Source organism: Branchiostoma lanceolatum, chromosome 3 (assembly GCF_035083965.1).
Source record: "Branchiostoma lanceolatum isolate klBraLanc5 chromosome 3, klBraLanc5.hap2, whole genome shotgun sequence".
Lineage (NCBI taxonomy): Eukaryota > Metazoa > Chordata > Leptocardii > Amphioxiformes > Branchiostomatidae > Branchiostoma > Branchiostoma lanceolatum.
The window spans coordinates 11077923-11104737 of NC_089724.1; the positions used below are offsets into that span (position 1 = coordinate 11077923).

The 26815-nt window shown below is 42.4% G+C and overlaps 1 protein-coding gene across 8 annotated transcripts; it reads left to right on the forward strand.

The window, feature by feature from the left end:
* Nucleotides 1–979: 979 nt before the first annotated feature.
* Nucleotides 980–26547, forward strand: LOC136430214 (streptococcal hemagglutinin-like). Of its 8 annotated transcripts, none has more exons than XM_066420611.1 (18): nt 980–1369; nt 7636–11654; nt 11811–13265; nt 15803–17999; nt 18277–18452; nt 18700–18874; nt 19339–19517; nt 19789–19985; nt 20307–20416; nt 20681–20877; nt 21141–21370; nt 21594–21756; nt 21984–22247; nt 22353–22486; nt 22948–23057; nt 23657–23820; nt 24374–24427; nt 24861–26547. In XM_066420611.1, exons 1-18 carry the CDS (start codon nt 1282–1284, stop codon nt 25311–25313), a joined length of 10365 nt encoding a protein of 3454 aa, XP_066276708.1. In that variant the 5' UTR covers nt 980–1281; the 3' UTR covers nt 25314–26547. The 8 variants fall into 8 exon arrangements, with proteins under 8 accessions (XP_066276708.1, XP_066276709.1, XP_066276713.1 ...); XM_066420612.1 differs by having other exon boundaries at nt 7636–9494; XM_066420616.1 differs by lacking the exon at nt 11811–13265 and having other exon boundaries at nt 7636–7725; nt 8128–8195.
* The last annotated feature ends 268 nt before the right edge of the window (nt 26548–26815 follow it).

The following is a 26815-nucleotide window of genomic DNA, read 5'->3' on the forward strand; positions in this document are numbered from 1 at the left end:
CATGTACTAGTGGAGTATTGGTCCCATTTGATACACATTCAAACAAGGAGCCCAAAGCCAATATCATAGTGGTTACGAGAAGAAACAGCCATCACATTTTATATATCTTCCTCTGTCAGCGGCAATTCTAAAGTGAACACTGCACACATATGTAGTAAAATCCATGGACTTTTTATCATTCTAAAACTACCCTGATATGAGTGTGCTATGCTGCTATTTTCATCTCAGACGCAAGGTGGCACTTTTGACATACCATGATCGTTTTTTCGGTCTTTTTCGCTGCGATGAAACTTTTAACTTGACTTACTTGACTTATGTCGGGTGCCAGTCTCCTTCATCCGTCACCCGAACCACTGTAGCCGCCCAGAAGCTCCTGTCCTGCATAGCCTTCCCCATGCCATCAGTTTGTATGCCAGTGTCTCTTTTAAGGACATCTATGTATGTTAAGGGTGGTCTTCCCTGTCTTCTTTTCCCATGTGCTGGGGTCCATAACACTAAGTCCGAGACTATTTCCCTGTTGTTTCTAAGGCAGTGTCCGGCAAACCTTAAACGTCTGGCCCGTATCTTGTCTGACACTTTCGTCTTTTGGGAGACCAGCATAGAGTTCCTTGTTTGTCCGGTGCTGTTCCCATGTTATGTTGTGCACTCTTCTTAGCATCCTCGTATAACAGCCGTTAAATTCGCATTATAGATATCGCTTTAGATAGTTCTTTTTCCTGCTTCCAGTTTAATGAAGAAAAACGCTTCAAAATGCTGTGGTTTGGTACTTTGAACAAAAACATACGGGGTCCTTAATTTGAAACGCGCGTTTGGCCCACTCGGGTCAGTAGACGGAGCTGATGCCAAATAAGGTAATATAGGCGGACTTAGAATGCCAATCATTGGATTTTTAAACCAAATAAGGTTATATAGGTGGAGCTATTACCATATAAGGTAAAGTAGGCGGAGCCTATTTTGAAACCTCAGCCCACCACCTGCCTGTATGCTTGTGAATGGCGGCGTTACGCGACACGGCAGGAATGCTGGCGGCTGTGTTTGCCCCTGTCTCCCGGTGAACCACGCTAAACAACCACGCCTCTACCGACTCACAACCACCAACGTACAAGTACACGGCTCAAGATGGCGCCGCGGTGTGAGTCAAGCACGTAGAGACGTAACGTTAACGTCAAAAAAGGTGTTGAGAAATCGGCGTCATGTTGAAGAAAACGACCGCTATCTGAGAGAAGCCGGTCAGCCTTTGGAAGATTTCCTGAACGTTTTTTTTGCCATCTGAGAAGTAAAATGGTTCCCTATCTACGTGGACTGCCTCACGTCTTTCTCATCTTGTGGATATTCGGCTGGGCCGGCGGACAGAGCACTATTTCCTCAGGTAAGGCAGGAAATGTATGATTCCTGAAGGGGGTGGGGGGCGAACAGCCTGTCGTGGCGTCTGTGGTTATTAGCGTGCTCACAGCTCGGGTGTTCGTGCACTTAAATCCCCCAGGGACGGGCTTTCTGTCATGGATAAACCATAACCTTTACAAGACAGGCGTCTTGGGCTTTCAAACAAGCCCCAGAGGATATTATGATGATCTCATTCAAACTCAAAAGCTGTGTAAAAAGAAAGGGAAGACAAGGTTGGTTGGTTGGTTGTGGTTGAGGACATAACATGATTTTGTAGACCGTTATGATTGTGATCTATCGAAACACGCACTTATCTGATGTAAACATGGGAAAAAATGCGATAAAAAGATTTGTTTGCTTTCAGCAAATCAGTTAAGTGAGTAAAATGTCATCATTGTACCTGAGATGGAAAGTGAGGGTAATAAGTTCGTCTTTATCACCCTTTAATACAGACCACCTGTTAACACAGTTCAAGCCTGATAATTACATAATTACAGATTTCTGGAGGATTCAATGGAATTACAGGTTCGATGGAAACAGGGTCTTGTCTCTCTTGTGGTGTAGTGTGAACATGTTATTTCTCTTGTTCGTTTCCAATGACAAACCGCTTCCCTTTTTATCATCTTTTGTCACCATTTTTATCAGTCTAACATTCCAGTGTCTGAGACTCTGACTCCATGATTAAGTTACTGCGTATGTTACATGGGATACTCTATTCTTGTTTGTACCACATTTAATTTGCAGACGGATTCGAATTAGAATATGCCCTTCTGAAATGCCAGACCAATTATCAACCCAGCAGACATTTGAATTCAAGCTTAACAATATTGCCAATAAAAGTAACTCTCAACAGCTAAAAGCATATTCAAACAGGAATGTAGAAAAATGTTTTAAAAATGCACAGGTTATCGCAGGATAATCACTGCACAAATTCCACTCATCATTCTTTTTTGGGGCTTTTTTCTAAAGGTGAATGACAGAGTAACAAGCTTTATCATGCAATTGGAGTCACAATATGGTAGCAACCAACATCATTGAAAACGCAAGATTTAAATGCAAGTTCACATGAGTTCTGTAATGGCAGCACAGCTAACAGTTGCTGTGATTGTTGCTAGCTGTTAGAGCCGTTGCTTTGTGTGTCATAGATCGGCATCGATAAGTTTGACAAAGTAGTGTGCATACGTTGGATTTTTATCGATTTATTTAACCGTTAAACAGACCCGCAGTCTACAGTAGGTTAAGTTGGGCATTTCTTCAGCAGTGTTCTGTTGCCATGACATAATTTAAAACACCCTTTATGCGGTGCGCAAATTACAAGATAATGCCCCAAGTGCACGCACAAATTTGACCAAATTTCAGCTTAATGGGTTGAGCAAAGGAATGACCTTGACTGAACTCTGAGAATCAATGATGTTACAGATGTGGCCTCCAGTTATGTCTGGTAGCTGCAGCCTTTATTGATTATTGGAACTTGTCACTAGTTGTCAGAATTGTCTACAGTCTCAATCAACAACATTTATCCATTGACTTTTTCATTGATTCTATTCAACTTTGAACATGATTTCAAGGGAAAGTTACAGTATACAAAAAATGTAGAAAAACCTGTAATTATGTATGTACCTGTAGGCTGTACATCATATTACATGTACAGTAGTTCTGCTATGGAGACAAAGTCATGCAGTAGCCAGTGTGTCAGGTAAAGGCGTATCCCCAAATACTGTTGGCTTACAGCCTTACACTGAATTCAAACTAAGTTTAGTTGCAAACTATGTTTCTGTGGAAAAAATTTCATGATTGTGTAGCCAGCAGCCTATCAAATGGACAGTCGCAAAAGTTCCCACCATTAGTTAACTCCTTGCTAAAACCTACAAAGACTTTTCCATGCTAATGATGTTTGTATACCAGCAGGTAATTCACTTATGTGAGGAAACTCAATAGCCAGGATTTTAGCTTTTGTTCAAACTTAACAAGGGGAAAATGAGTTCTTATGTCTTCACAAAACGTTAGAGGGGCAGGTGTAAGCAGCAATGCATCGTAGGCTTTCTGGACTCCGGTATCAAACCTGCCCAGAGTGACCACTTACTAAGTTATAGGTGCTCCCTTAGAATTAGATGATTTTTCCCATTGACACAAGCATTAAGGATCCTGTCTATAGTGACCACCTGTCCAGTTGTTTTCCAGGCCTGGCTCAGTAGTCTTTTTGAGAAGAGAGAGAGAGAGTAGTACTCGTAGAGGGTAACATGTACACATGTATTGTGGTTTTGACTGTGCCTGTAATGAGATTCTCAGTCTGTATCGGCACAAGCCCATATTCATCAACTCATGTACACGTAGACCACTTGTATCAAAAAGCAAAGACTCATTTTTCTTGACTAATTTTCTGATATTCTGGAAATTGAAAAATAACATAGGATAGATTTTATTTTTTCTACCTGAACCAATCTTCAGGAAATGACACGGTTTTATAGCTAGTAATATGGGAAAAGCAGTTTTACATCTTAAATCATAGACAAATTCCAATTTCCAGAATGAAACTTTCATATTTCAGTCTCTTACAGACGGTAGAGCATATCATCCAAGACAGCAAGCTGTATATACTAAATCCCCAGGGAACAGAAAGGTGTGGGATAAGTACATGTAGTTGTTGCATGCTAGAGTCAAATCAGTCTGTACAGCCCCTATACATGTACCTCCTTCAGACATTACCAACTTTCACCATAAATTATTCATACTCTGATGTATATTGTCTACAGTCCTCTCAGTCTCATACTGATGTCAATAGACATTTGAGGTTGAAACGTTTCAGTCATTTGACATTATTCACGCATCATGTGACTTGCCCTTTATTGTGGTGCATTGAGGCTGATGAGGTTTCAAATGAAAATTGATATTTGAAAGATTAGGATACAGTGTGAAGAATGCATGTAGAGCTTCTGCCTTTATGCAAGTTGTGTGCTGAATATAATTTTGAGTGACATGCTCATCAAATAAATTTTTTATGATGTTTCTTACTCTTAGGGGCATTTTCATTGATATATGAAGGATTTTTATTGAAAATCTAGCTTATTGCCATCTTACCAGTCATTATTTTCCTGGTTATGTTTTTCTAAGTTACCCCGAAAATCCTCCGAAAGAGCCTGTATACAGCACGAGTGGTCTGCAGTCCCTTTTGTACCAAAGACAAGCAGGTTAGTTTGTACTGGCAGCTGGCTGTGAAGCACCCAGTCAACCAGAACGGCGTTCTTTAAAACCCTCGTTGCTAAGGAACTTCACACTCATGGAGATTTAAAGACCTGCATAATAATGTGTTGCCAGAGTCTGTGAAAACAACTGTGTTTGTCCATCATAGCAGATATTTCCGTACGGTAGAATTAACTGACACTAGTAAGCCATCTTTGATTTAATAAATATTTCAAGCAGAAATTGTTTGTTTTTCTAAAGTATAGAAAAGGTACATGTTTTGTGGAAGTTTATTCTGGACCACAACACACAATTATTCCATATTTAGTCCAGGCTATGACTTGTTCAAAATTTCCATCGTTATCCAAGTCCTTAAGATATGTCTCTGTTGAACAAAGGTTTGTGAGTCATTCGTGTGAGTAAGTAATACGTGACCTCAGATCTATACATAGTACAGGGCACACATTGTACCAGTCACCGGGTATCAATACTAAGGCTTGACATGTGCAAACACCTCTGAGCTTAAATCTATAGTCTTTAGGTGACTCTGTACCAAGGTTATGAGAACATGCAAATCAGATGTTTTGTGGTGCTTTTTGTGTTACTTGTGCTTGATTAAAAAAATCTTAGCATCTCTAGATCTCTCAACAGTCAACTGTAAAAAAATCCTGGTAATACTGTAATTCTTGATTTGTTAACTGTAACTTAATTTTAGCTGATTTAATGGTCACTAGTCAACAGCTAAAATTTCATCTTCACTAATATTTGATTTCTAGTATTTGAGACGGGCTAATGTTTGTTAAAACCGTTAAAATTGAGTGCCGTGACCTACTCCATTTTTCCCAAACCGCTATATTTTCCTGCCACTATATTAAAGTGATTTACAGTAATCACAATTATCAGTACATGTATTGTGTTATCAATATGTATTTATGTATGTAAATGTATGATGATGCAGAAAAATTAAGTTTTTTTTTTACCAGGAGACACTCATTGTTATTTAGCAATTTGAAATTATGTCAATTGTAATGATAATGTACCCTTTCCACCCAAAAGTTTAACTGAAAAAAAATTGTTTTATCATGTCACGTGGCAAATCTGAACTTCACAAATTATGGCTCCTGAGTACTTCTGTAAAGCATATTGACAAGGAATACACAGTTGCTATGTGCCATATCACGCCATTATCTTATGTATCGAGTAATGATGTTAGGTTAGTGCACTAGTATAGATAGTCCGTAGTTGTTAATATTCCATGTTATTTGCCGTACATTGTACCTGATGCAATTGTTGTGCAATAAACTTGACTTGACTTGACTTGACTTGTTAAAGTCTGTACACACAGAGTAGAATTGATATCACAGAGGTAAATGTCATTGAAGTGATTAGAAAAGGAGATTAGGCTCATTCTATGTTTCAAAGGGTTGCTGTTAGCACTGGGGATGAAAGATGACTAGCTCAGGTGTTGAATAAAACTGGTCCCAGAGCACCCACACTGAGTGGGCTTTAGGCTGGTCAGTATTATACTGAGTCGACTTACAATTGTACATGTAGGGCACTGTACTATAAATACTGGTTTGTGTGTACACATAATGCCTTTTCATTAGAAAGGTGAGTCTAATTTTGGCAACTCAGTCATTTGATAAAGGAGGCCGTATTTTAAACCCCCAGCTCTATTGATAGATACAAATGAAAAGGTTTTGACATTTACAGTTGACAGTTATGATATTCATGTCCACTATAGCTGAAAGCAAACTACATGTTTGTCTATTTTTTTGGTGCAGTCACACATATTCTCACAGCAGCTAATGCCTGCCACGGAATTCGCCCATCAATTTTGCTCCCCATTGTTTACAAATAGGGGCGCCTGTTGTATTTTTTATGATACTATTGTTAGGAGCCTACACCTTAAGTCTATTGTTCCGGCCATTTTTTGTCCTGCACCTGCTATTACTTCAAGTATGAAACACAAAAGGCTTCAATCGAGTCCTAACCTTAGTCTTCAGGTCAAACTGTTTATAAAATGTTTTTTGCATTAACTCGTAAGTTATTATTGGTCTTAGAACAGTAGATAATGTTAATTACTGCTTTTCTTTATCATGTCCATGGTCCGTTCCAAAATAATCAATAACAAGCAATAATTTGTTTTCATTTCATACTATAGCTTTGGTAACCTTGCTTTTTAGAAATACATGACATTTTGTATTTAAATTAGCCATTCTGGAGACCTTTCTGTCTTTTTGATAAATCCATGTGTAATCTCAACAACAGACACTGGTTATACATTTGTATATTATGGAGGAGCAAACATTGTCATATGAATAATGCAATATCATATATTTGTCTTTGCATGATAATGGACTCAAGTAAAATTTTAGCAAAAGTGTCCATGGCTCGCCGCTGTCCAGTGAAATACTGTGCAAATTTTTACAAACAGGTTCCTCTTTCTTTATCATGCAAGCTGTTGTAAGTGTCAAGCGACAACAATGAGTCGCACTCATGCACAGGAACTCTGACATTCTGAGTCTGTGTACCATGTGTTACACAGTGATTGTGTGCTTGTCATAGTCTGAGTCAAACATAAAGATGATGAATCCTTTAGCACAAAAAGTTTATTGTCAACCTCCACATGCCATGTGTTACATGTTGTATGTACAGTCTATCTCGACATGAAGACTTTCAACATGAAGACTTTCAAATGTAACACAGTTTAATGAAATTAATCTTTTTCCTCTTAATTTTGATGTCCATCACCATTAATATTTTCCCTGGACTATTTGGATTAAAATATTTTCAGATGAGTTCAGTACATTCAAAGATTGTCTTAAAGTTTAAGATATTAGATTCATTTCATACACTGCCTCTAGCTACCCAGTGTGTTAAGTGTAAAGAGTGACTCTTGGATGATTAAATTCTTTGGAACCTGTGAATTTCAAAAGATGGGCAAAACCCACCTATACTAGATTGAGTGAACTTTATTTTGTGACACTGTGATATATATAATTATGTGCAACATGACATTTGTCAACATTATTGAATAGCTAACAAGGCATCCTCTCTTTCTTTCTGCAGATGCTGGTGTGAGCTCAACCTTGGTGGCTGGTCCATCAAGTTCCACTCCTGGGGCGAGTTCAACCCTGCAGCCCTCGCCAAGTAGTCTAGGTGGCTCTTCTTTTAGTTCCAGTGTGGCTACAGCTGTACAGCCTGCTGCAGACAGCCAAGCTGCCTCAGTATCACCCAGCAGAACTGTCCCTACAAGTTCTCAGAGTGCTTTGTCACCTACATTTATATCAACTGAAAGCAATGTAGACTCCTCAGCCATTTCATTAGGCAGTTTAGACCTTGCAAGTAGCACAGCAACAGCTGGTATTATATCCAGTATGTCAGGCACGACAGAGATATTGACGCCGTCAACAACTATTACAGTTTTAGAAATATCACCAGTAACTGCGACACCCGCTTTGTCATTGAAACAAACAGCGACAAGTGCGTTGCCAAGTTCGATTTCGAGTGGCAGTATTTCATCATCTAGAACTCTAACCATTGTGCCATCCTCTCCATCAGAAATGTCCACACAATCGCCACTGACATCAGCCATGACCATGAACACAACCGTGAGCCCGCAGGATACGGTAAGCCCGAGTGTGGCGTTGGTTTCACCGAGTGTGGCGTTAAATACTGCAGTGCTGTTCAGTGGTGTTGAGTTGAGCTCTAGTTTGGAGCCAACAGAGACCTTTGCAAGTTCAAGCAGTGTGTTGAGTTTTTCATCATCGGTTGTGTTAACAGCAGCTCCTCCTAACTCAAGTTCAATTGTGCCGTTTTCTGTGTTTGCGACTGCGAGTGTTCGACCTACAGGCAGTTTTGTGTCTGACTCTGTAAGTACGCCTACGGCAACAGCAGTAGCAATGCCGAGCAGTGCGGCCTTCTCAAGCTCTAAAAGTTTTGCAGTGACTAAATTCTCTTCTAGTGACACACCATTGCAGTCAGCACAGATCACACCTACTACAATATCTGTTGTAAACACTGTGCCCACTTTATCACTGAATGAAACAGCAGTGCCGTCAACTCAAGTTCCATCATCTTCAGTAACTGACACTAACATGACCAGTTTCTTGCCAAGTGCAACATCAGTCCAGTCGACAACAACAGTGGGCTTGCTGAATACAGTTTCTTCTGGTGGTTTGCCCTCGTTGGAACCAAGCAGTATGGCAGTACAACCTACTGAGATGCTCTTAACAGCTTTGCCATCTGAGATGACACCAAGTTTAATGAGTTCAGATTTGAGTTACTTTGCTATGCCTACAATCATAACAAGTCCGTCCATGAACATGACAGCAAGCTCAACAGAAGTGGCTACCCCAGTTTCAGTTAGTGCGGCTGCATCTCCATCCTTTTCAAACGTGTACAACTTAACCAGCACACCAGCAGCAGAAGTACTAAACATCTCCTCAACACCCTCAAGCTCCTTGGCAATAATTTCGACATCTGGATTGATATCAAATGGAACCACTGTGGCACCAACTTCAGATCCAAGCCCAACTGCATCAGCATCTCTTGTAACTCTTACAAGGTTACCCATCAACACAACAGAAATACCTGACATTGTGGCGACATCATTATTTGCCTTGAACTCGTCTCCTGCTGTAACTGCAAGTGAAACAAGTTCAGCTCCAGCAACAAATCAATCAGCATCATTTACATCTGTTCCAAGCCCATCATACAACAGTCCAAGCAGTGAAGCAACAACAGAAATACCAGACCTTTTCTCCACCGCAGTATCTATGAGTGAACTAGCCCCAAGTGAAACGAGTGTAGTGATTCCATCCTACGTCAGCTTTACAGAAAGTTTTATGTTGAGCCTCCCAGAACTGTCAGTGCTAGAGACCGAGAGCTTGTATCAAACAGCAGCCCCGTCCTCTGCCCTTACCACAGTGAGTATGCTACCAAGTGTGCCACTAACAGAGTCTGTCGGCCTGTCCCTGCCTAATACAGAAGCTGTCAACTCCCTGTCCACAACAGAGACCCAAGGCATTCCAACTGCTCCACTGTCCTCCATGTCCTCATCCCCTTCCCTGTCTGAAGAGATGCTGTCCTCTTCAGTTGTACCAACAACACTGGATACTTTTGAACCATTGTCTGTCATGAGCCTGTCAGAACTGTTCCTATTGTCTACAACTGCTGGAACCCAACTGCCAGCTTCATCCCTTGCTGCTCCTTCCCTACATCCATCTATCTTACCACTGACGGATTTAGACTTAGAGTTCCCATCCATGTCAGTGACTGGAATGATAGAAAAACAATCCATTTCACCCTCACTGCTACCAATGTCTGGATCTGCCAGCGCTACTTTAGCAGCCTCTCCTGTTTCAACAACTCAGTTGTCCAGCTCCTATTTTGAAGCAGCTGTCACTGTGCAGCCAAGTCAACCCATTTCTGACAGTTTTGATGTAGAAACACTGGAAACCCTATCTATTCCAACCTTTTCAATGTCTGACAGCGAAATCTACATGTTCACATCAAAATCAGAGATGGCTACGTCAAAAACTGAGAGTATTTCACTGCCTTTGAAACCCACACCTAGTTTGATTTCCAAATCAGCTACTGATACTGAAATCTTTGACTCCATTCATCTGTCAGATATTTTCTCATTGGAATCATCATTGAGCCCATTTGATGTGTCTCTGCAACCTTCCCCATCTTCACCTACAACTCACCAGCTACCACAGCCTTCTTCAGTCCAAACTGTTAACCTGCTCAGTCTGTATCCTCTGACAGAACTTTCAGGAACAGCATCGAGTGTTTCCTCTATGCCCAGTGGTGTAACAACCTCACCAGAAGCTCCAATGATTTCAGAAACTGTCCCGTTATCATCTGCAGAGACCATGTCCAGGTCTTCTTCAAATGAAGTTGATTCCTTTGAAACACTGTCCCTTCCACCTCTGGAAGACATACAGACAATATCGCAGTCTGTCGACTCTCTAACCCAATCCCTCCTAGTGGAAGAACCCAACCCAACCAGTCAATTGCTATCAGGCATATTTACTGCAACGGACATTGAAGCAATAGAAACTATCTCTGTGACACATCTGCCCTCTTTGTTGTCTATGCCATCTCTGTCGCCAGTAGAGATCCTCCCAGCCACTCCCACAGTGATACCCTTGGAGACTTTCTCATTGCCATTTCTACAACAGTCTGAAAATATTTCAACAATGCAGTCTGCAAGTAGCCAGCCATCAGACCATTTCACTACTTTTCCAATGTCTCAAACTGCAGTGGCAACATTGTTACCTTCAGAAGTTGTTCTGCCAACCTCTCTGCCCTTAGAGACACTGCAGCTCACTACTTTACAGGACATGGAAACAACTTCTTTATCTAGTCACCTTGTTTCAAAAAACACATCTTCGATTAGTCTGTCAACAGAAGCAAAACTGCACAATGCCTCGTCAGCGGAAATTGATTTTTCTTTGATTTCTCTTCCAACCTTACAACTGACTGACTTTCCGCAATTTTCTGATGTCTCAGCATTGTCTGAGCCTTTGTCAGTACCAATTCTGGCCACTAGAACTGAAATTCCGTCTTTTGCCCAACCAAATTTGACTGATGAAATTTCAACCTCTTTCCTTTACCAGTCCAAGACAGACACCTTGGCCACATTGGAACCATCTAATTTGTATCCCTCATCTGCTAAGCTGTCTGTGAATGAGCTTACCCAGACTCCAGACTTTGTGGACTTAGAAACATTATCCCTTCCAAGTTTTCTCATGACAGATTCACTGTCCATCCCACTGGTACAGCCTATGTCATCGTCTGTGTCTGTCTCCATGGATTCACCATCTCCACCTGAACTATCCTCCCCAGCTGTTACCTTGCAGTCAGAGACAGCAGCACATCCTGTGTTAAAAACATTGTTACCGACAAGTACAGTGTCTGCAAGGACACCATTACTTCAGTCTGTCAGCCTCTCTACTTTGGACACCTTTGTCTCAGGAACAGAAAGATATCCAGCATTCCTTCAGACACTGAGCTTACCTTCCATTGAAATGCTTCCTTCTGACACCATTTCGTCACCTACATTACAGTCCACCCAAAAAGTAAGTCAAGATGAGTCCTTATCTATGATAACCATGCCAGATGTTAGTTTGAACCAACTAGATTCCCTTTCCATAGTACCTGTATCCACAGCTATTTTGGCTACTTCAACTTTAATTTTGTTAACGTTGGTGGACATTTCTTCCCCACTGTTTCAGCTACCGGAGAGCCTGCCAGCTTCAACTGCTTTGCAATCCTTGGCAATCCCATCATCCAGCTTACAGAGCTCTTACGCAGTCCCCGCTGCCACAGCAAGCCTGGAAGTGTCCAAGCCTGTAAATCTCCAGACAGAAACTGTGTCAGAAAGCCTCCAAAATCTAGAGACACTTAGTCTATTGCTTGTAGACCTGCTTCCTTCAGAGACCTTACAGATGGCCTCTACGCCCAGTGTTCAAGATTTAAGTGCCTTCCCAAGTTCTGAAACATTGTCAAGTGGTACAAGCCCCTCAGAAACTGTGAGGGCAATCTCTTCACTAAGTGTTCAAAATGTCACAGCTTTTCCAAGTCCAGGGACTTTGTCATTTGTCAGTGTGCAACCCTCCAAATCTGTGCAAACGACTTCTATGCCCAGTCTCCAAGACTTCACATTGCTGCCTGGTCTGGAGACAATGTCATTGGCTGATGTGCAGTTTTCTGAAACTTTACAAATGACCAGTTCACCTCTGCAGATGACCACTGTTTTTAATGCATCTGTTAGTGTTATCTTTCCAAGTCAAACGATTCTGCCAGCCATTTCTGAAACCTTTTCTGTCTTGCCTACTCTGTCAGTGTCAGATGTGGGCATGCCAACCCCAAGTTTTGACATTCTGGAGACTCTCAATGTAACAGAATCAGTGCTAGACACTGCTAGTTTTCTGAGCCTGCTAGACATGCAAACTTTTACCACCTCAGTCCTGGACCTTTCTATGACTCAAACTGTTACTGAAACCCCAAGTCTACTTCTCAACATGAGTAGTGTGACACTAGCACCAAGTACTCCAGACTTAACCCTATTGTCTTTGTATGACCAAAGTAGCTTAATGTCAGAAATAGTCAGCATAAATTTCACTGAGTTTCTATCTCCATCTGACAGTCTTGTGGACTTGATAACCCCCTCATCCCCATCAGTGGAATTGTCAAAAACTTCAAGCATGAGTACAAATGGGTCAGGCCTAATTCTGCCAAGCCAAACTATCATCAGTAGCCCTCTAGCTAGTCCCAGCCCTGTAACTTTCTCTGAAAGTGTCCTATCATACACCCCAACTTTAGCAGCCTTAGAAACATTGGCTATTTCAAGAAACATGACTTCTGACATGGGCACTGAAAGTGCATCGTTTAACATGGGTTTGCCATCCCTCTCTGAACTGCTGCAACCAAGCACACAGCTATCAGTGATTGCCACAACACAACCAATGAAAACTGAGATGATTTCTAGAGCACCGCAATCAGAAGCTTTGCTGCTGCCTTCCTCTGGAGTTACGGTACCGGTGGTGTCGGGGACATCAGCAACTTTTGGACCATCACTGCCGAGAGGAACATCTCTAGCTGTTGGGACTCCAGCTACTACGTCTGCAGTGACAGCTGAATTGTCTTCACTTGGGACTATGTTGCAATATGAGACTACATCAGCACAGGTATTCGATGATTTGTTTTTTTCTCTGTCATCCCTGCATGTGACCGAAACCACTCCACTCATGTTACCCCCAGGACAAGGAAGTCCGTCATCGCTTTCCCCATCATTTCCAGAGACCTTGAACATGCTCATGGTGACATCCTCCCAATCAATTGTCCATCGGCCAAGCGGCCTGCTCTCTTCCCTCTCATCCAACACTGCTCATCCCAACATGCCTTCATTATTGCCATCCATCAATGGGCTGCCATCATTAATGACTGACGGATTGAACCAGAATGCCTCTGGATCTGTGCTTGTGCCGTCTGTCTTGCCATCTGTGAATGTGAACGTGTCATTGCATGCGCTTACTTCTATGTTGCAAAGAACTAAAGACATTCAGGTCTTCACTGAGTTCCAACCACAAACAGTACCATTGGCAACCTCAGTTATAACCCAGACCAAGGTATCTTCACTCCAGCTACAGCCACGTCAATCAGCTACAGAGATTCCCGGGAAGGGTAGTACATTACAAGACAGTTTCACGACCACAAAATCATCAAGCCTTCCTACACTTGAGTCATACTCAGCTTACAATCCTTCTCCAGTATTCAGTACCTCCACTGTCTTGCCATTTTTGACTGCCAAATTACCAATAGTAGAGCCAACAACAATGGCAACAAGACCTGAGACAATGAATACACCAAACCCATCAGAAGACTTTTCATCCTCATTCACACTACGACAACTGCCAACTTTCTTGCCATATTTGCCAACATCATTGGAATTATCTGTTTCCAATATCTTTTCAAAATTACCTTCACCCACAACTACACAGACACTGCTATCAGCAAGTCTTGACATATCACACACTACAACAACATCTGTGTACATGGAAGCAACTTTTCTGCCCCTACAGTTACTATCAGCATCTCAGGAAACATTGTTTTTCCAAACAACATCAGACACCACAATATCTACTCAAGATCTGTTGCAGACAATGACATCATCATCTACAACACCACTTTCACCGTCGCATCTGTCCAGGAAATTGTCTTCATCATCTCAACACTTCACAGTTACACACTCAAGACCTGTCCTTACCACATCCAAGTCTTTCAACATGCAATCACCCACTCATACCACACCAGTTGCCACTAGTTCCCCGACGTATGATCTTGAGTCAACTCAGCAAGTGGTGGAGACACTGGAAGATTTACAACCCACAGAAGCTACAATCACTCTGAATTTGGACTATTTTTCATCTTTAGAAAATGTCATACCGTCAGAAACAGGACCCAAAGTGGTGTCATCTAGTATTGAATTCAACCTACATCTATCCGAGACAGAACTTCTGTCTACTAAGTCAACTGAAACTACCAGCATTCAGACATTTTATACTTCTCAAATGCTGCCAAAAACATCCTCCTATTTCAAAATGCAGTTTACAGAAGCATATTATTCTGAACACCTGTCAAAACCTTCCCCCAGGCCTTTGTTTTCTTCAGAAACATTGTCAGGTCTGCTTCCCTTGCCAACAACTCTGGAGAACATATTGGAGACAGATCCATCATTTTTTATGTCAGAAATGTTTCCTTTTGAGTCTCCTACTTCTGCTGATCATCCTCAAACATTGCAGGTCACAGAACAAACCAATATTTTCACTTCCAAGCAAAATCAGCCTTTGGCACCTTCTATGAGTGAGTTTTCATCTGTACCATCCGTACTACAGCAGCTAAAAGTCCAACCTACAGAATCACTTCTATCTCTTACCACACAGCTGTTGCTACTTTCACCAGAAATAATTTCACTGCCAGACACTCTGGAAACATCTCCAATGCACCTCACAACGACTCTGACAGGCACCGCGCTCAGACAACCTTTTGATACTGTATCGTTTCAACCGGTGTCAGATTTACCCAAAACACTTCAACTGTCAGAGACAGTACTGTCGACCTTGGAAGAACAAAGAACACATTCTCCTGTCCTCACAGGAACTCCAAGTGCCATTTCATCTGCTTTCCTACAAGTGCCATCATCAGACATTGAAGTAACAGCCACTGTCTTGCCAGAAGCAATGGTAACCTCTACATTGATTCTAAAATACAAAACAAGTCACACGAACACACATCAACATATTCCATCTTCAATATCTGCGTTGCCAGTCCATCTGTCCTCATCCCAGCTTCTGTTCATGTTGGTCCATGTGCCATCGTCTCCGCTTGCATCCTTGTCTGTAAAGCTGTCTGCTAGCTCTGTTCCGCAGCCTGTGTTGTCCGTAGCTCCTCCCTCAGCAGAAACTACCGCTCCTTTCCCAACTGGACCATCTCTAGATCTGCTAGTGTCGTCCTCCTTGAGCTTGTCTCGGCTGGACCTCCTGCCATCTTTGTCCCTGCAAGTAAGTGTCTCGCAGTGTTTCTGTCACCTTGCATTCATTGCACGTCATATTTCACACAAGACACGAACATAGCACACATAACTGCACTAAAGTGTTCTGGATCAGAGTTGATGCTCTTTTTTTTTCACAGATAATTGAATTTGTCAACTTTGAAATCTTTGCAGGTGTTGCAAACTTTGGATGTCAGCATGTCGTATGTGTTTTCTGAATCGGCTGCTGACATGACGCCGACATCCCAGCTCATCGGTTCACCATCAGTGACCCTGGGACCAAGTGGATCTGCAGAAACATCAGTTCTGCTGTCACCAACTCTCCAATCCAGCAGCTCAAGCTTCATTCTCATGAGTAATGATGACTTTGAGGGGTCAGGGTCTGACCTCCCCTTCCTCTCACAAACAATCCCAATGTTGACCCAAACTGCATCAGCCACATCAGTATCAGCAACATCAGTACCAGCAACATCATTACAACTGAGCCCAAGCCCATCATACAGTGTTGACTCTTTCAGTTCAGTTGTACCATCATCAGTTATGTCTAGATCTTCACTGCAGCTCACTCCGATGCCATCATTCAGTCAAGATCTGGCATCATTTTCCCTCGCACCAACGGCTGCAGACACCTTGGGATCATCAGTTCCTTCTGCAACTACAACCCAAACTGTTGTCATAACACCATCATTGCAGCCTAGCCCTAGTCAGTCGTATATCATTGACTCATTCAGCTCCTCTGGACCTTCATCGTCCCTACAGCCCAGTCTGACTCCATCATATACACCTGGTCTTGCTTCATTTTCGTTGCCACTACTATCCACAGTGTCCTTACCAGTTCTGGAGTCGTCTCCAGGTTTTGATGGATCAGGGGATGGACCAGCGACAGACTTGTTCTTCAGCTCTTCACCCAGTCTATCAACATCGAGCCAGACACCTTCTATCAGCTTGGATTTTTTCACTCCGTCTACAGCACTGGGTACAACTATCCAGCCAACAGCAAGTATCTCAGCACCAAATGATACATCAGTCATGACCAGTTTCACACTGGAGGCTGCAAGCAGTGTTGAACCTCTGACCCCACTGACTGTATCCGTGTTTTCTTCCATTGAGGCAACACTAACACCAGAAGGGTCAGGGGACATGGAGACGTCACAGTTCCTCCAGCTGGAATCGACCCCCAGCATTTCCCTCAGCTCCATCCCAACATCAATTTCAACAGCCTCCTTTGGCTTCAGCATACCAGTGACAGCATTTAGCAGTATATCAGAGATTGTTCCAACTCCAAGCTTCAGTATGGACTTTCCTGCTTCAACCGCCTTTTTTGAATCAACACAACAGTTTGAGGGTTCTGGGATGTCTATTTCTGAAGCCTTCTCAGAAACCGTTTCATTTACACTAGCTGCAAGTTTTGATTCCCTGTCTTCAACACCAGCAATACCAACAATGGTGAGCTCCCAAGTAGGCACTGCCACGCAAGCTCTGTCCCCTTCACTGCAAGAGACAGTCACACCATCTATGGAAGACATTTCCTTACCCCCCTTCACAATGATGTCCAGTATGTTCCTGGAGTCCACATCCCTGGTACTTGTTATACCTAGTTCTACTGTTGATCAAGAGACAGTCACACCATCTTCATCTATGGAAGACGTTTCCTTACCTCCCTTCACGATGGTGTCCAGTATGTTCCTGGAGTCCACATCCCTGGTACTTCTACCCAGTTTTACTGTTGATCTGCTGCCCTCCATGAGTACTGAAGCAGCCAGCAGCTCGGCGGGGTCTGTTCTCGTCAGCTCCACTACAAGTGTGATGTCATCTGCTGCTAGTGTAGCATCACAGCCGAGCATGGTAGGAATCTCGTCCAGTGCAGTTCAACCTACGTCGTCAATCGCAGCATCTTCATCCCAGTCAGCCACCCCCACCCCAGCTCTACCAACAACTGCACTTATATCAGCTTCAGCCTTGGTGTCATCAGGAAGTGCCATCGCCAGTTCTGTTCTGCCAACATCATCGCTTGTGGCGTCTTCGTCATTGTTGTCGTCTACTGTAGTCGAGCCATCTTTGATACAGATCCCAAGTCTGATCATAGCACCATCTTTCACAGCAGTTGTGGTCAGCTCATCAGCAGTTGTGGTCAGCTCTTCAGCAGTTGTTACAACACAGGCCCCAACAAGTCCAGTACCTACAACACAGGCCCCAACAAGTCCGGTACCTACAACACAGGCTCCAACAACACAACCACCAACAACACAGGCACCAACAACTCAGACAACATCGACGCCAGCTCCAACAACTCCAGGCCCTGCAACTACAACATTCAGCTATGTCACAGCAAATCTTTCTGTGGAACTGGTGCTCACCTGGGTCAATACAGGTAAGGCTTCATCACTATCTCCTCATATTTCATTTCATAGCAACTGTAATATGAGTTGAATTGCAATAGATTACTTTCATCATTATGACATAGAATAGACTAGAGACTATGTACTACCTAGGATTAATTTTGTTCATTTTGATCTTTTACTTCCAGTATGGCTTGAACATTTCATTCGCTCTTAAGACTCGCTTATACATTTGAAGTTGATGGGTATTTTTGTCAAGAATAGTCAGATGTTCTTTGTGATAAATGATTTCTTCATCTCTCTCCACAGTGCTGGTTATCCCAGACACAGTTGACATCACCGTAGTACAGTTTTACTTCACCATGGAGGCCAGGCTGGCACGGGCCTTTGCTAAGGCAAGGCAGCGAAAGGCTGGGATGGACGTAGCACGTAACCCTATCCTCAGGAGAAAACGAGCAGCAACTTTTGAAAACGTGACTTGTCAGGTCAATGACACTAGCATTTTTCTTTTGCTTCACTACATTAATATTGAAATATGATTAGGTTGCAAAGACTTTTCTTAAGATCTAAAGCATTCTCTCTTAAAAGCATTTACACTTTGTATGTTAACCATGACTTTGGACATTGTTTTTTCCTGAAGGCTTCAAAAGATACAAAAAAATGCCTGTCATAAACCATGACTGAATGCTTCATGATTTATTCAATTAATCGTTGTCTTTGCTGTGCTTGTAGGTAATAAATGCCACACGAGACAACTCCACAGGTAGAAATGACCACGTGACGTTGACCTACTACGTAATGTACGAGGGACAGGCCGTCCCCGCGTCGCAGGCCGTGGCAGACCTGGCGCTGCTGGACGAGCAGGAGGTGGCGCTGCAGCTGGGGTATTTCGTCGCTCAAACTGAAGGTAAATAGACCGATCCATACTGTCAATCACAATTAGCAGTTCAACCAGTAAGAGAATGGCAATTAGTTGTTCCACCAATGAAAGAGTGACTTCATATTTGCATCTTTATGTTTTTATTATACATTTCAATGCTTTGGTGGCAAAGGTGGGCAAGCTATTGGATGATTTGGATCAGTCTATTCTAATCTTTTTGCTGTGACAGCTGGCCAACAATGGTCTCCGGGTCAGCTTGCTAAACTGTTTCCAATTGAACCAGGAGTGTCATGCAACGGTAATCCATGAGTGGTCAGATCAGAACATGAATAACAGTTTATTCCAGCCAAAAACTTTTCATGTCAGTGATTGTGCTTTTATTTTGTCTAGTTGAGACATCTTTGCTTCTATGTTGGAAAAATAAGACCTCAGCTTTATTGATTGTATTGTTTATCAGAGATGATGACAAGACTTTTAAAACTCCCCTACAGAATACGTGCCTGTTACTGCCCCATCCGACCCCATGTACTGGATCATAGCAGCTGTGCTCGGGCCTCTCTTCATTATCATCATCATCGTCATCTGGCTGGTGTGCTGCTGTAAACGCACCAAGAGCACAGAGATGGCGCCGGACACGGTCGGCGAGCTGCAAAAGAAAGGAACACCACGGGTGAGCAACATCTTAGCTATGACATAGGTGACTCATATCAAATCTCAAATCAAGAATGGAAAAGAAGTGGTGAAGAAAATATTGTGAAACAGCTCTCACTCCAGTTCAGTGCTTATAATGGCTAGAGTTTTTTTTCATCAACAAGATAAGTCATGATTTGATATTCTGTATCAGAGATTTCCTCCATAGTACATAGCAAGTATCAAGAAGACTTAGAAATACAAAAAGACTTTGCAAGTATCAATAAGTAACCCGAGTGTTTCCACACCAGGGCATTGCTCCAGCAGAGATGCAGAAGAAGGTGATGACAGAAACCCTCATCCCTCCTGGCTCCTACGTGGTGAAGGTACCAGCAGAGTCACGCGATGCCCCACCCCTCCCCGCACGACGGGGGCAGTCTCAACCCAGACGGTCGGCCAAGACTAAGGACAGGCGACAGAAGTCATCCAAGCGCAGACACTCGAAAAGGTAATTGTGCAGTGGAATGCATTTAACAGTATTCCTGTTTTGAAGTTTGTGCCAGCAACATCATAGTAAGGTTACCAATTTTTTTTTCATTTCATTTATTCATTAATTTTATCCAGGGACAAACTTGTCGCCACTAGGGCGATTTTGAAGCTGATTAGTGTGGGGGCAACATTAAATAGAGTTCCAATTTCTTTCTTGTAAATTGTGGAAAATGTTAACAAACTACATGTACCAGTGTGGTGTTTTATGTAATAAGTGCTAGAAAGTTTCCTCGATGTACACGATCATAATCTCACTGTCTAAAATGTCTTCTTTCTGTAGAAGATCAACAGAAGAATCAGAGGACAGTTCCTTCACAAGTGTGACAGATCGGAGCAGCAAGCCCAGATCCAAGAAATCTCCCGAGTACATGTTGGAATCTGACACTGGGGGTAAGTCAAGGCTTCTTAACCTGCAACCCTCTAACTTTCCATACTGTATGGCACCTATAGAGTGCAAACGTTTAATGTCAAAAAAGGGAAACACTGCAAGTACATTGAAAGTACAGGTACTGTGGAAGATGGTTCAACTTCAGATCTATGACTGATCTTTGCATGGAATTGTTTTCTGATCAAAATACATTGACTTATGTATACAACAATTTTGTTGAATATGGCTGATAAATGCCTTTGATGACTCTCTCTCCCTTCGTACAGATTCCTTCGCATCAGATGCAGGCTCCAAGGCAGGGCTGTTTGAACACGTGGCCAAGCTGTCCGCAGTTATCGAGCCGACGCCCCAGAAGCCTGCGTCCCGTGCCTTCCACTCCTCGGTCCACCCCATCAAGTTCCCGCCCCTCCGCACGCCCCTGGTCACAGACAGGCTCAGGGAGTCCATCAAGGAGAACCAACAGGTCTGCTTACATTTTGTATGTCTTCAACAGTAGACTAGTGGTCTCACCAGGGATTCAGTGGTATCTTTGCTGTTAAATCCTTTTAATGCTGTTACAGTAATATTCATAGTCTAATGAAACTAAATCTTTATTTCTTCTTAATGTACTACGAGACATCATGGTTTTATGAAAACTGGGTAAGTTGAGGATGTAGTACATGTATGTTTCACGTATATACTGTATGTGTGTTCTAATGTATATCATCATCCCACACACCACTCCAGTTGTCCCAGTCCATGCGACAGAAGGCAGACATCGAACACTGGCGGAACAAACAGCTCCAGAGGGAGCGGTCCCTACGCAGGAAGCCGTCCTCGCCGAGGGGAGGGTATGAACACACGGCAGTGGGAGACACCAAGGACCAGCGTCGTGCGTACAAGAGAGCACAGCAGCAGATAGACTCAGTCCTGGAGCCAGGCAGCCAGATACCTGCAGTACTGGAGCCATCCAGAAGGTGGGGCTTAAAACAAGTTGAAATGCATAGTTTAGCATTGTGATATATGCAGACTTGTTCATTATTTACCGAAAAGTGATTTCTGATTACTGTTACTGTTTGGTAAAGTATGTGAATCGGACCAGTTGTAGTTGGTTGTTCTTTGTCTACTTTAACAGTAGCTCTCCTAGATCCTCCAAGTGTTTTGGACACCAACAGAACATTTGAAATTTGTGTTTATTAGGAGGAGGATGAAGCGGCCCCACAAGAGGCACGGCAGCCATGACATCCAGGGGGTGACCTCGCCCCATGACCCCGAGCTCGCCATGCAGTTTGGGCAGCAGCCGCAAGGGGTCTATCGGCCCATTAACGGTGTGCCACCGCTAGGACCTCAGCCACCAATGCCTGTAAGTTTTTTTGTGTGACACTGTGTATTTTAAGCCCAGTGGCATTTTTCCCCACCATAGACTTGAAGACTGGCAGCAAAGTAAAAGTTATTTGAAAGTGTTTTTTTTTTCTTAGATCTGCTAATGTACATGGACCATTTGAACCTTAATAAAAGCATATGACAGCTATCCACTGTGAGTTCACCTTGTCCTCAAACATTAAATGTTTGTATGCAATATACTTCCAGGTTGATTCAGAAGGACGGTCATTTGAGGACGAGTCCTACACTGAAAGTGACCCCGAGACCATGCCGATCAGCCAGGCACGCGAGCGAATCCACCAGCTACTGGACGAAGCCTTCTCACTCATCTCGCCCAGCGTCCCACCGCGCAACACCGTGGCTCCAGCTCCGAATGTCACGACAGTGCAGCCTGTCCAGAGTACACCTCAGTATGCACAGCCAGCTGGGAATGGGCAGGTTCCCAATGGGATGGGTGCTACTTACATGACGGTAACTAAAAGCCAGAATTACACTTAATACTTTTCGTTTAGATATTGCATATTTCAAATTGAAAGACATACACTGAACTCATGAGTTACGTAATATTCTGTCCAGCCCCAGGCTGCCTACCCCCAGGATCTGCGCACTCCCCAGGGCCCTGTCCCTCCCCCGGCTCACGGTCGGGCGTCCACCGCCGGCCCACGGGCGCGGAGGAGATTCAACGGGCAGTCAGCCTCCAGCTCCGACAGGTGGGTGGGGCGACATTGTTTAGTTTCAATTACAATTACATTGAATGTTGTGTTGTAGGAAGGTGATTCATGACTCTTGTAACCAGAAACTGATGGGTCATATGCTGATGTTTGGTTTCAATGTTGCATGACACTGACATTATGTTATGTTTCCATCATACGTTGCTTCCTTATCTCTTTATTTATCTACTAGTTTGACTACAAGAGACATATTGCCAGGTCAGCCCAACTAACCAATGGCCATTGCGAAGAGCTAGCCTAGGGGACAGTAACCATACACAAAGTAGAACAAAACATGATATAACATTGCTTTCAAGCACATCTAACCCTTGCAAGATAGGGAACAACAGATGATAAAGCAGATAGTGAGTGAGTGTGAGTGAGTGAATGTAATATGTCATGCAGTACGCCAGTGTTCCTGGAAGTGTCATACCTGACTTGTGTGTTAATTCCCATTCCAGGGAGCCCACAGCTGACCAGCCCCTGTTCACCAGACAGCCCACGGTGGTGTTCAGCCCTGAGCAGTACCAGCAGGCAGCGGCAGGGCGAGCAGCTGCACCCGACCCACGGGGTAAGGAACTGTCATTCTGCCAGCTAAAGGACTGCATGGGGTTACCTGTGCTCTAGCCTAAATGTACTAATCAAGTAGAGGTTTCGTTCTGGGGCTGTTTTCTTGTTTCTGTGTTTCAATTTTAGTGACCGCAATTTGAAAGAAGTCGCTGTCACTACTAGAGGAACATAGAATCATAAAAAAGGTTGCCAAAAAACAACAAAACAACCCCTGACTGAAACCCCTGCTTGGAGAGTAGGTTACCTAGTTTAGTATTGATATTTTGTGCTGCATGAGCACCAGTTACTCCATTCAATCAAACTGTACAGTAACTGCAATACAAAAATAATCAAACCTTGCTGGTTGTACAATGTAATATTCAAATTTATAGAAAATGCTAGCTACAATGTATATAGTAAAACATGTTTGATTATCTTAATGTAGGAAATTTGATAACCTTGTCGTAGCTAAGAGATCTAGTAAGAAATAGCATAGATGATATTATACTAATGCATTGTATATTAAATTTTTGTTTTGTTTTCTTGTTTAGCACTAGTTAAGCATGCAAACAAGTGAAACCATGCACTAACTTGAATCACCGTTTGTTGTCCTTCCCTTAGCACGAACATCCCAGGCTACCCCTGCAAGTGTAAACATGGGCACCCCGCAGCAGCCCCTGTTTGTGACCCCCGTGCAGCAGAAGACGGACGGGTCGGGCAGTGTCCTGTGGAGCCTGTACAACGCTGAGGACGAGGTGGCCAGAATGTCACAATCCCGAGAACCGGTATGTCTCCTGTGATGTGTTACTGTACATTATATGTAAGTTGGCAATGCAGACTGATTGAAAACCTGTGACTTTTATTCATAAGGATATCAAAAAACAAGTTGTAGTAGGTATTTGTCAGTCTCGTAAGAATAGTACAGATCTAGATTCAACAACTGCAAATTGCATGTTTAAATTCTGATTTTTTTTCTTGGTACTTCTTTGAAAGCTAGTACTGTACTATTATGTTACAAAAATATGAGCATTAAAGTTTGCAAAAACAGTCACTGTGACATCTGTGAATATAACCAGACTAAAGAAGACTGTGCAGATTGACATGATGTCATTGTGACCTGCATTTGGGTTTCCTGCCCTAAAAGTGCTGCTTTTCAGTTTTCCACAAAGATTTTGATGATTGTGTATCATGCATGCATGCATGGCTACTCATGATTACTGGTACTTCCCAAAAGAGTAACATGGTTTACTGTAGTTGGAGGTCATTCATCCATGACAGTGATGTGTGTCCAAGAGCATTTTCTGACCAGAATTGTTGGTTTTCACTCTCTTGTCGCAGACGCCCCTCTCCCCAGATGATATTGGTCCATTAGAGTTCAGGTTACGGAATACGGTAGGCAGTCGAGGATGGTTCCTCATTGTACAACTGGTGACAGATGCACACGAAAATAACACAAAAATTTCAGTGTCTCATTATGATTGGTTTATAGTATGGGTTATCAAGGTTATATATTTTTTTCTCACAGAAATATCAATATTCCACTTAATCAATTTCCATAACAACATTAACACACACATGATTTACAGGTGGTGCATGAAAGGTATTGAATCACTGTCTCCAATGTTACTGTATTACACCGGTGGAGTCATATACAGTGTCATACAATGATATCAATCCCAACTCTTTAACTAAAACCATTTTTCCCACTTCAGCTAAGAAACATCAGAATGGACACCTAAAATCAGCTTCACTGACTTGAATATCAAGGGTATTTGAATATTTTTGTACAAATACGAGATCTCTAATTGTTTCTTTCTTCCCACAGGCGAGTCTACCAGGTGGTCTGGATGCCTCCCCCCTTCTGTCCCGTCTCCAGTCCACTCCCATGACCCGTACATCCTCCCTCCCCAGTGTGACCCCTCCCCACCTCACCCCAACCACCTTCCCTGCGCCCTCTCCCATTGGCCAATCGGGATATGGCAGCCCCTTCATTGGCCAACCAGGAACCAGCCCTGGCAGCCATCCAGGAATGAGAACTCTGGGCCAATCAGCTTTCACTCCAGTGAGAAGTTCACCAGGTTCTGACCAATCAGGAGCAGGCTCCAACCCTCCCAGCCAATTAGACGACAGCAGGTTGAGACCAGGACAGGATCCGGATGCAGATGAGGTTGACATCATGAGTGGCATCCGTACAGGGGATTCTGCACAGCCACTCATACAGGCCATCAAGGAGGAACTAAAAAGACTTTCTGGGAAAACACCTGTAACAACTTTGTAACTCGCAAGTTACATTTAAAAAAAGGGTCTATTTCTGGCTGCAATGATGAAAAGTTTTGTAAAAGTAAAATACATGATTGTAATGTAATGATAACTATATTCTTGTATTTTGTACAGACTTGAAGGATGTAAAATGTTTCATTCCATAGATTGTATAAGTGACCACTGTTTGTGGTTCGTTTCAAAAAAGTTTAGATGGTTCGTTACATTTTGTGCTTATCATACGATAGCTGTGATGTTGTAGAGAATCAACAATGAGTAGAGAATCTAATTACAGATACATATCTATGTATACCATATGTGTTTTGATTTATGAGACTCATATTTTCAGCTTGTAACGTTAACATGATTCTTTTCATTCCTGCTACAGTGTATTTAATTTGATATTTGTAAATTTTTAAGAAAAAAAGTGTATACTTCTAGATTATATGTATGACAAAAGAGTTGTTTAAAGATATATGTTATTTCTGTTATAAAGAATTGTTTCAAAATCTATATCAGTTGAATTTCAAAGGGAGCAGTGAAAAAAAAGACATACATGTACTATCGCCATATCTTCAAACTACTTTTACAGTAGATACCTGACTGTATGCATGCCAAGTAACACATTTCTGCTTGATATCTGAATGCCAACTGACTATTACAACAGTAATTAGATGTTTATAGTCATAGTAGGATGGTATCATACAGATGTTTTCCAGTTATGTCTGTTGTCATACCCATGTTTTGCCTGACCTCTCATATATTTATGGTTTGTGCACCGCTAATGTATTAAAACAAGTTGTCTATTCCACAGTGCCTCCCAACTAGTCATAAAGGCACAATGTGGTGCTTTTTTGGCATGATATGCTACCAGTGGACCAAAGTGATGTGTGTTGTATGAGTATGCTAGCTAGAATGCTTTGCTGCTTTTACTAGTGATATATCTTTACCTATACTTTTAGTGAGATAGTAATATATTCATGTTGTTCCATTAAGGAAGGTTTTCTAGTTCAGGAAAAACCTTCCAGGATTATTCCGATTTGCATGAATTAGAAATTAAAGTGTAGTTGCTTAGTATGTCAGATTGCTTTAAAAGTGTCATGTTGTTTAATGAAAGAATTTGTCAAGAGATAACCAGTTGTTGATAATCAGTTGTGAAAGATGGAAATATTTTTGTAAAATTTGTGGTAATTGTACGTTCCATATATGACATGTTGATGAGCTTGTCAGACGATTAAATCGTGCTATTCATAGATGATTGTTGTTGTTGTTGTTGTTCAATGAGTGATTTTATGCACTGCTCCACAATATGGCTATGAAAATAATGAAAAGGACAGGTCAACTAGTCAAGTAAAGTTCCTAAATGATCAGGAGTTGGGCAATAAAATACACAAAAAGGGAGAAAAGTAGATGATACATACCATGGGTCTTATATCTTCTTGATCAATCTCTTGTTCTACCAAGGATAGGGTCAGCCTTCTGTTGGTGAAGCTGATAGGTACATGTACATGTGTTACTGTG

What these genes read in the sequence shown, in the direction of transcription:
- LOC136430214 (XM_066420609.1), top strand. Translation starts at nt 1,282, where the DNA reads ATGGTTCCCTATCTACGTGGACTGCCTCACGTCTTTCTCATCTTGTGG. An exon ending in ACAGAGCACTATTTCCTCAG is followed by an intron (nt 1,370 to 7,635) that starts GTAAGGCAGGAA and finishes TTCTTTCTGCAG; the next exon opens with ATGCTGGTGTGAGCTCAACC. An exon ending in GTTGGAATCTGACACTGGGG is followed by an intron (nt 20,417 to 20,680) that starts GTAAGTCAAGGC and finishes CCCTTCGTACAG; the next exon opens with ATTCCTTCGCATCAGATGCA.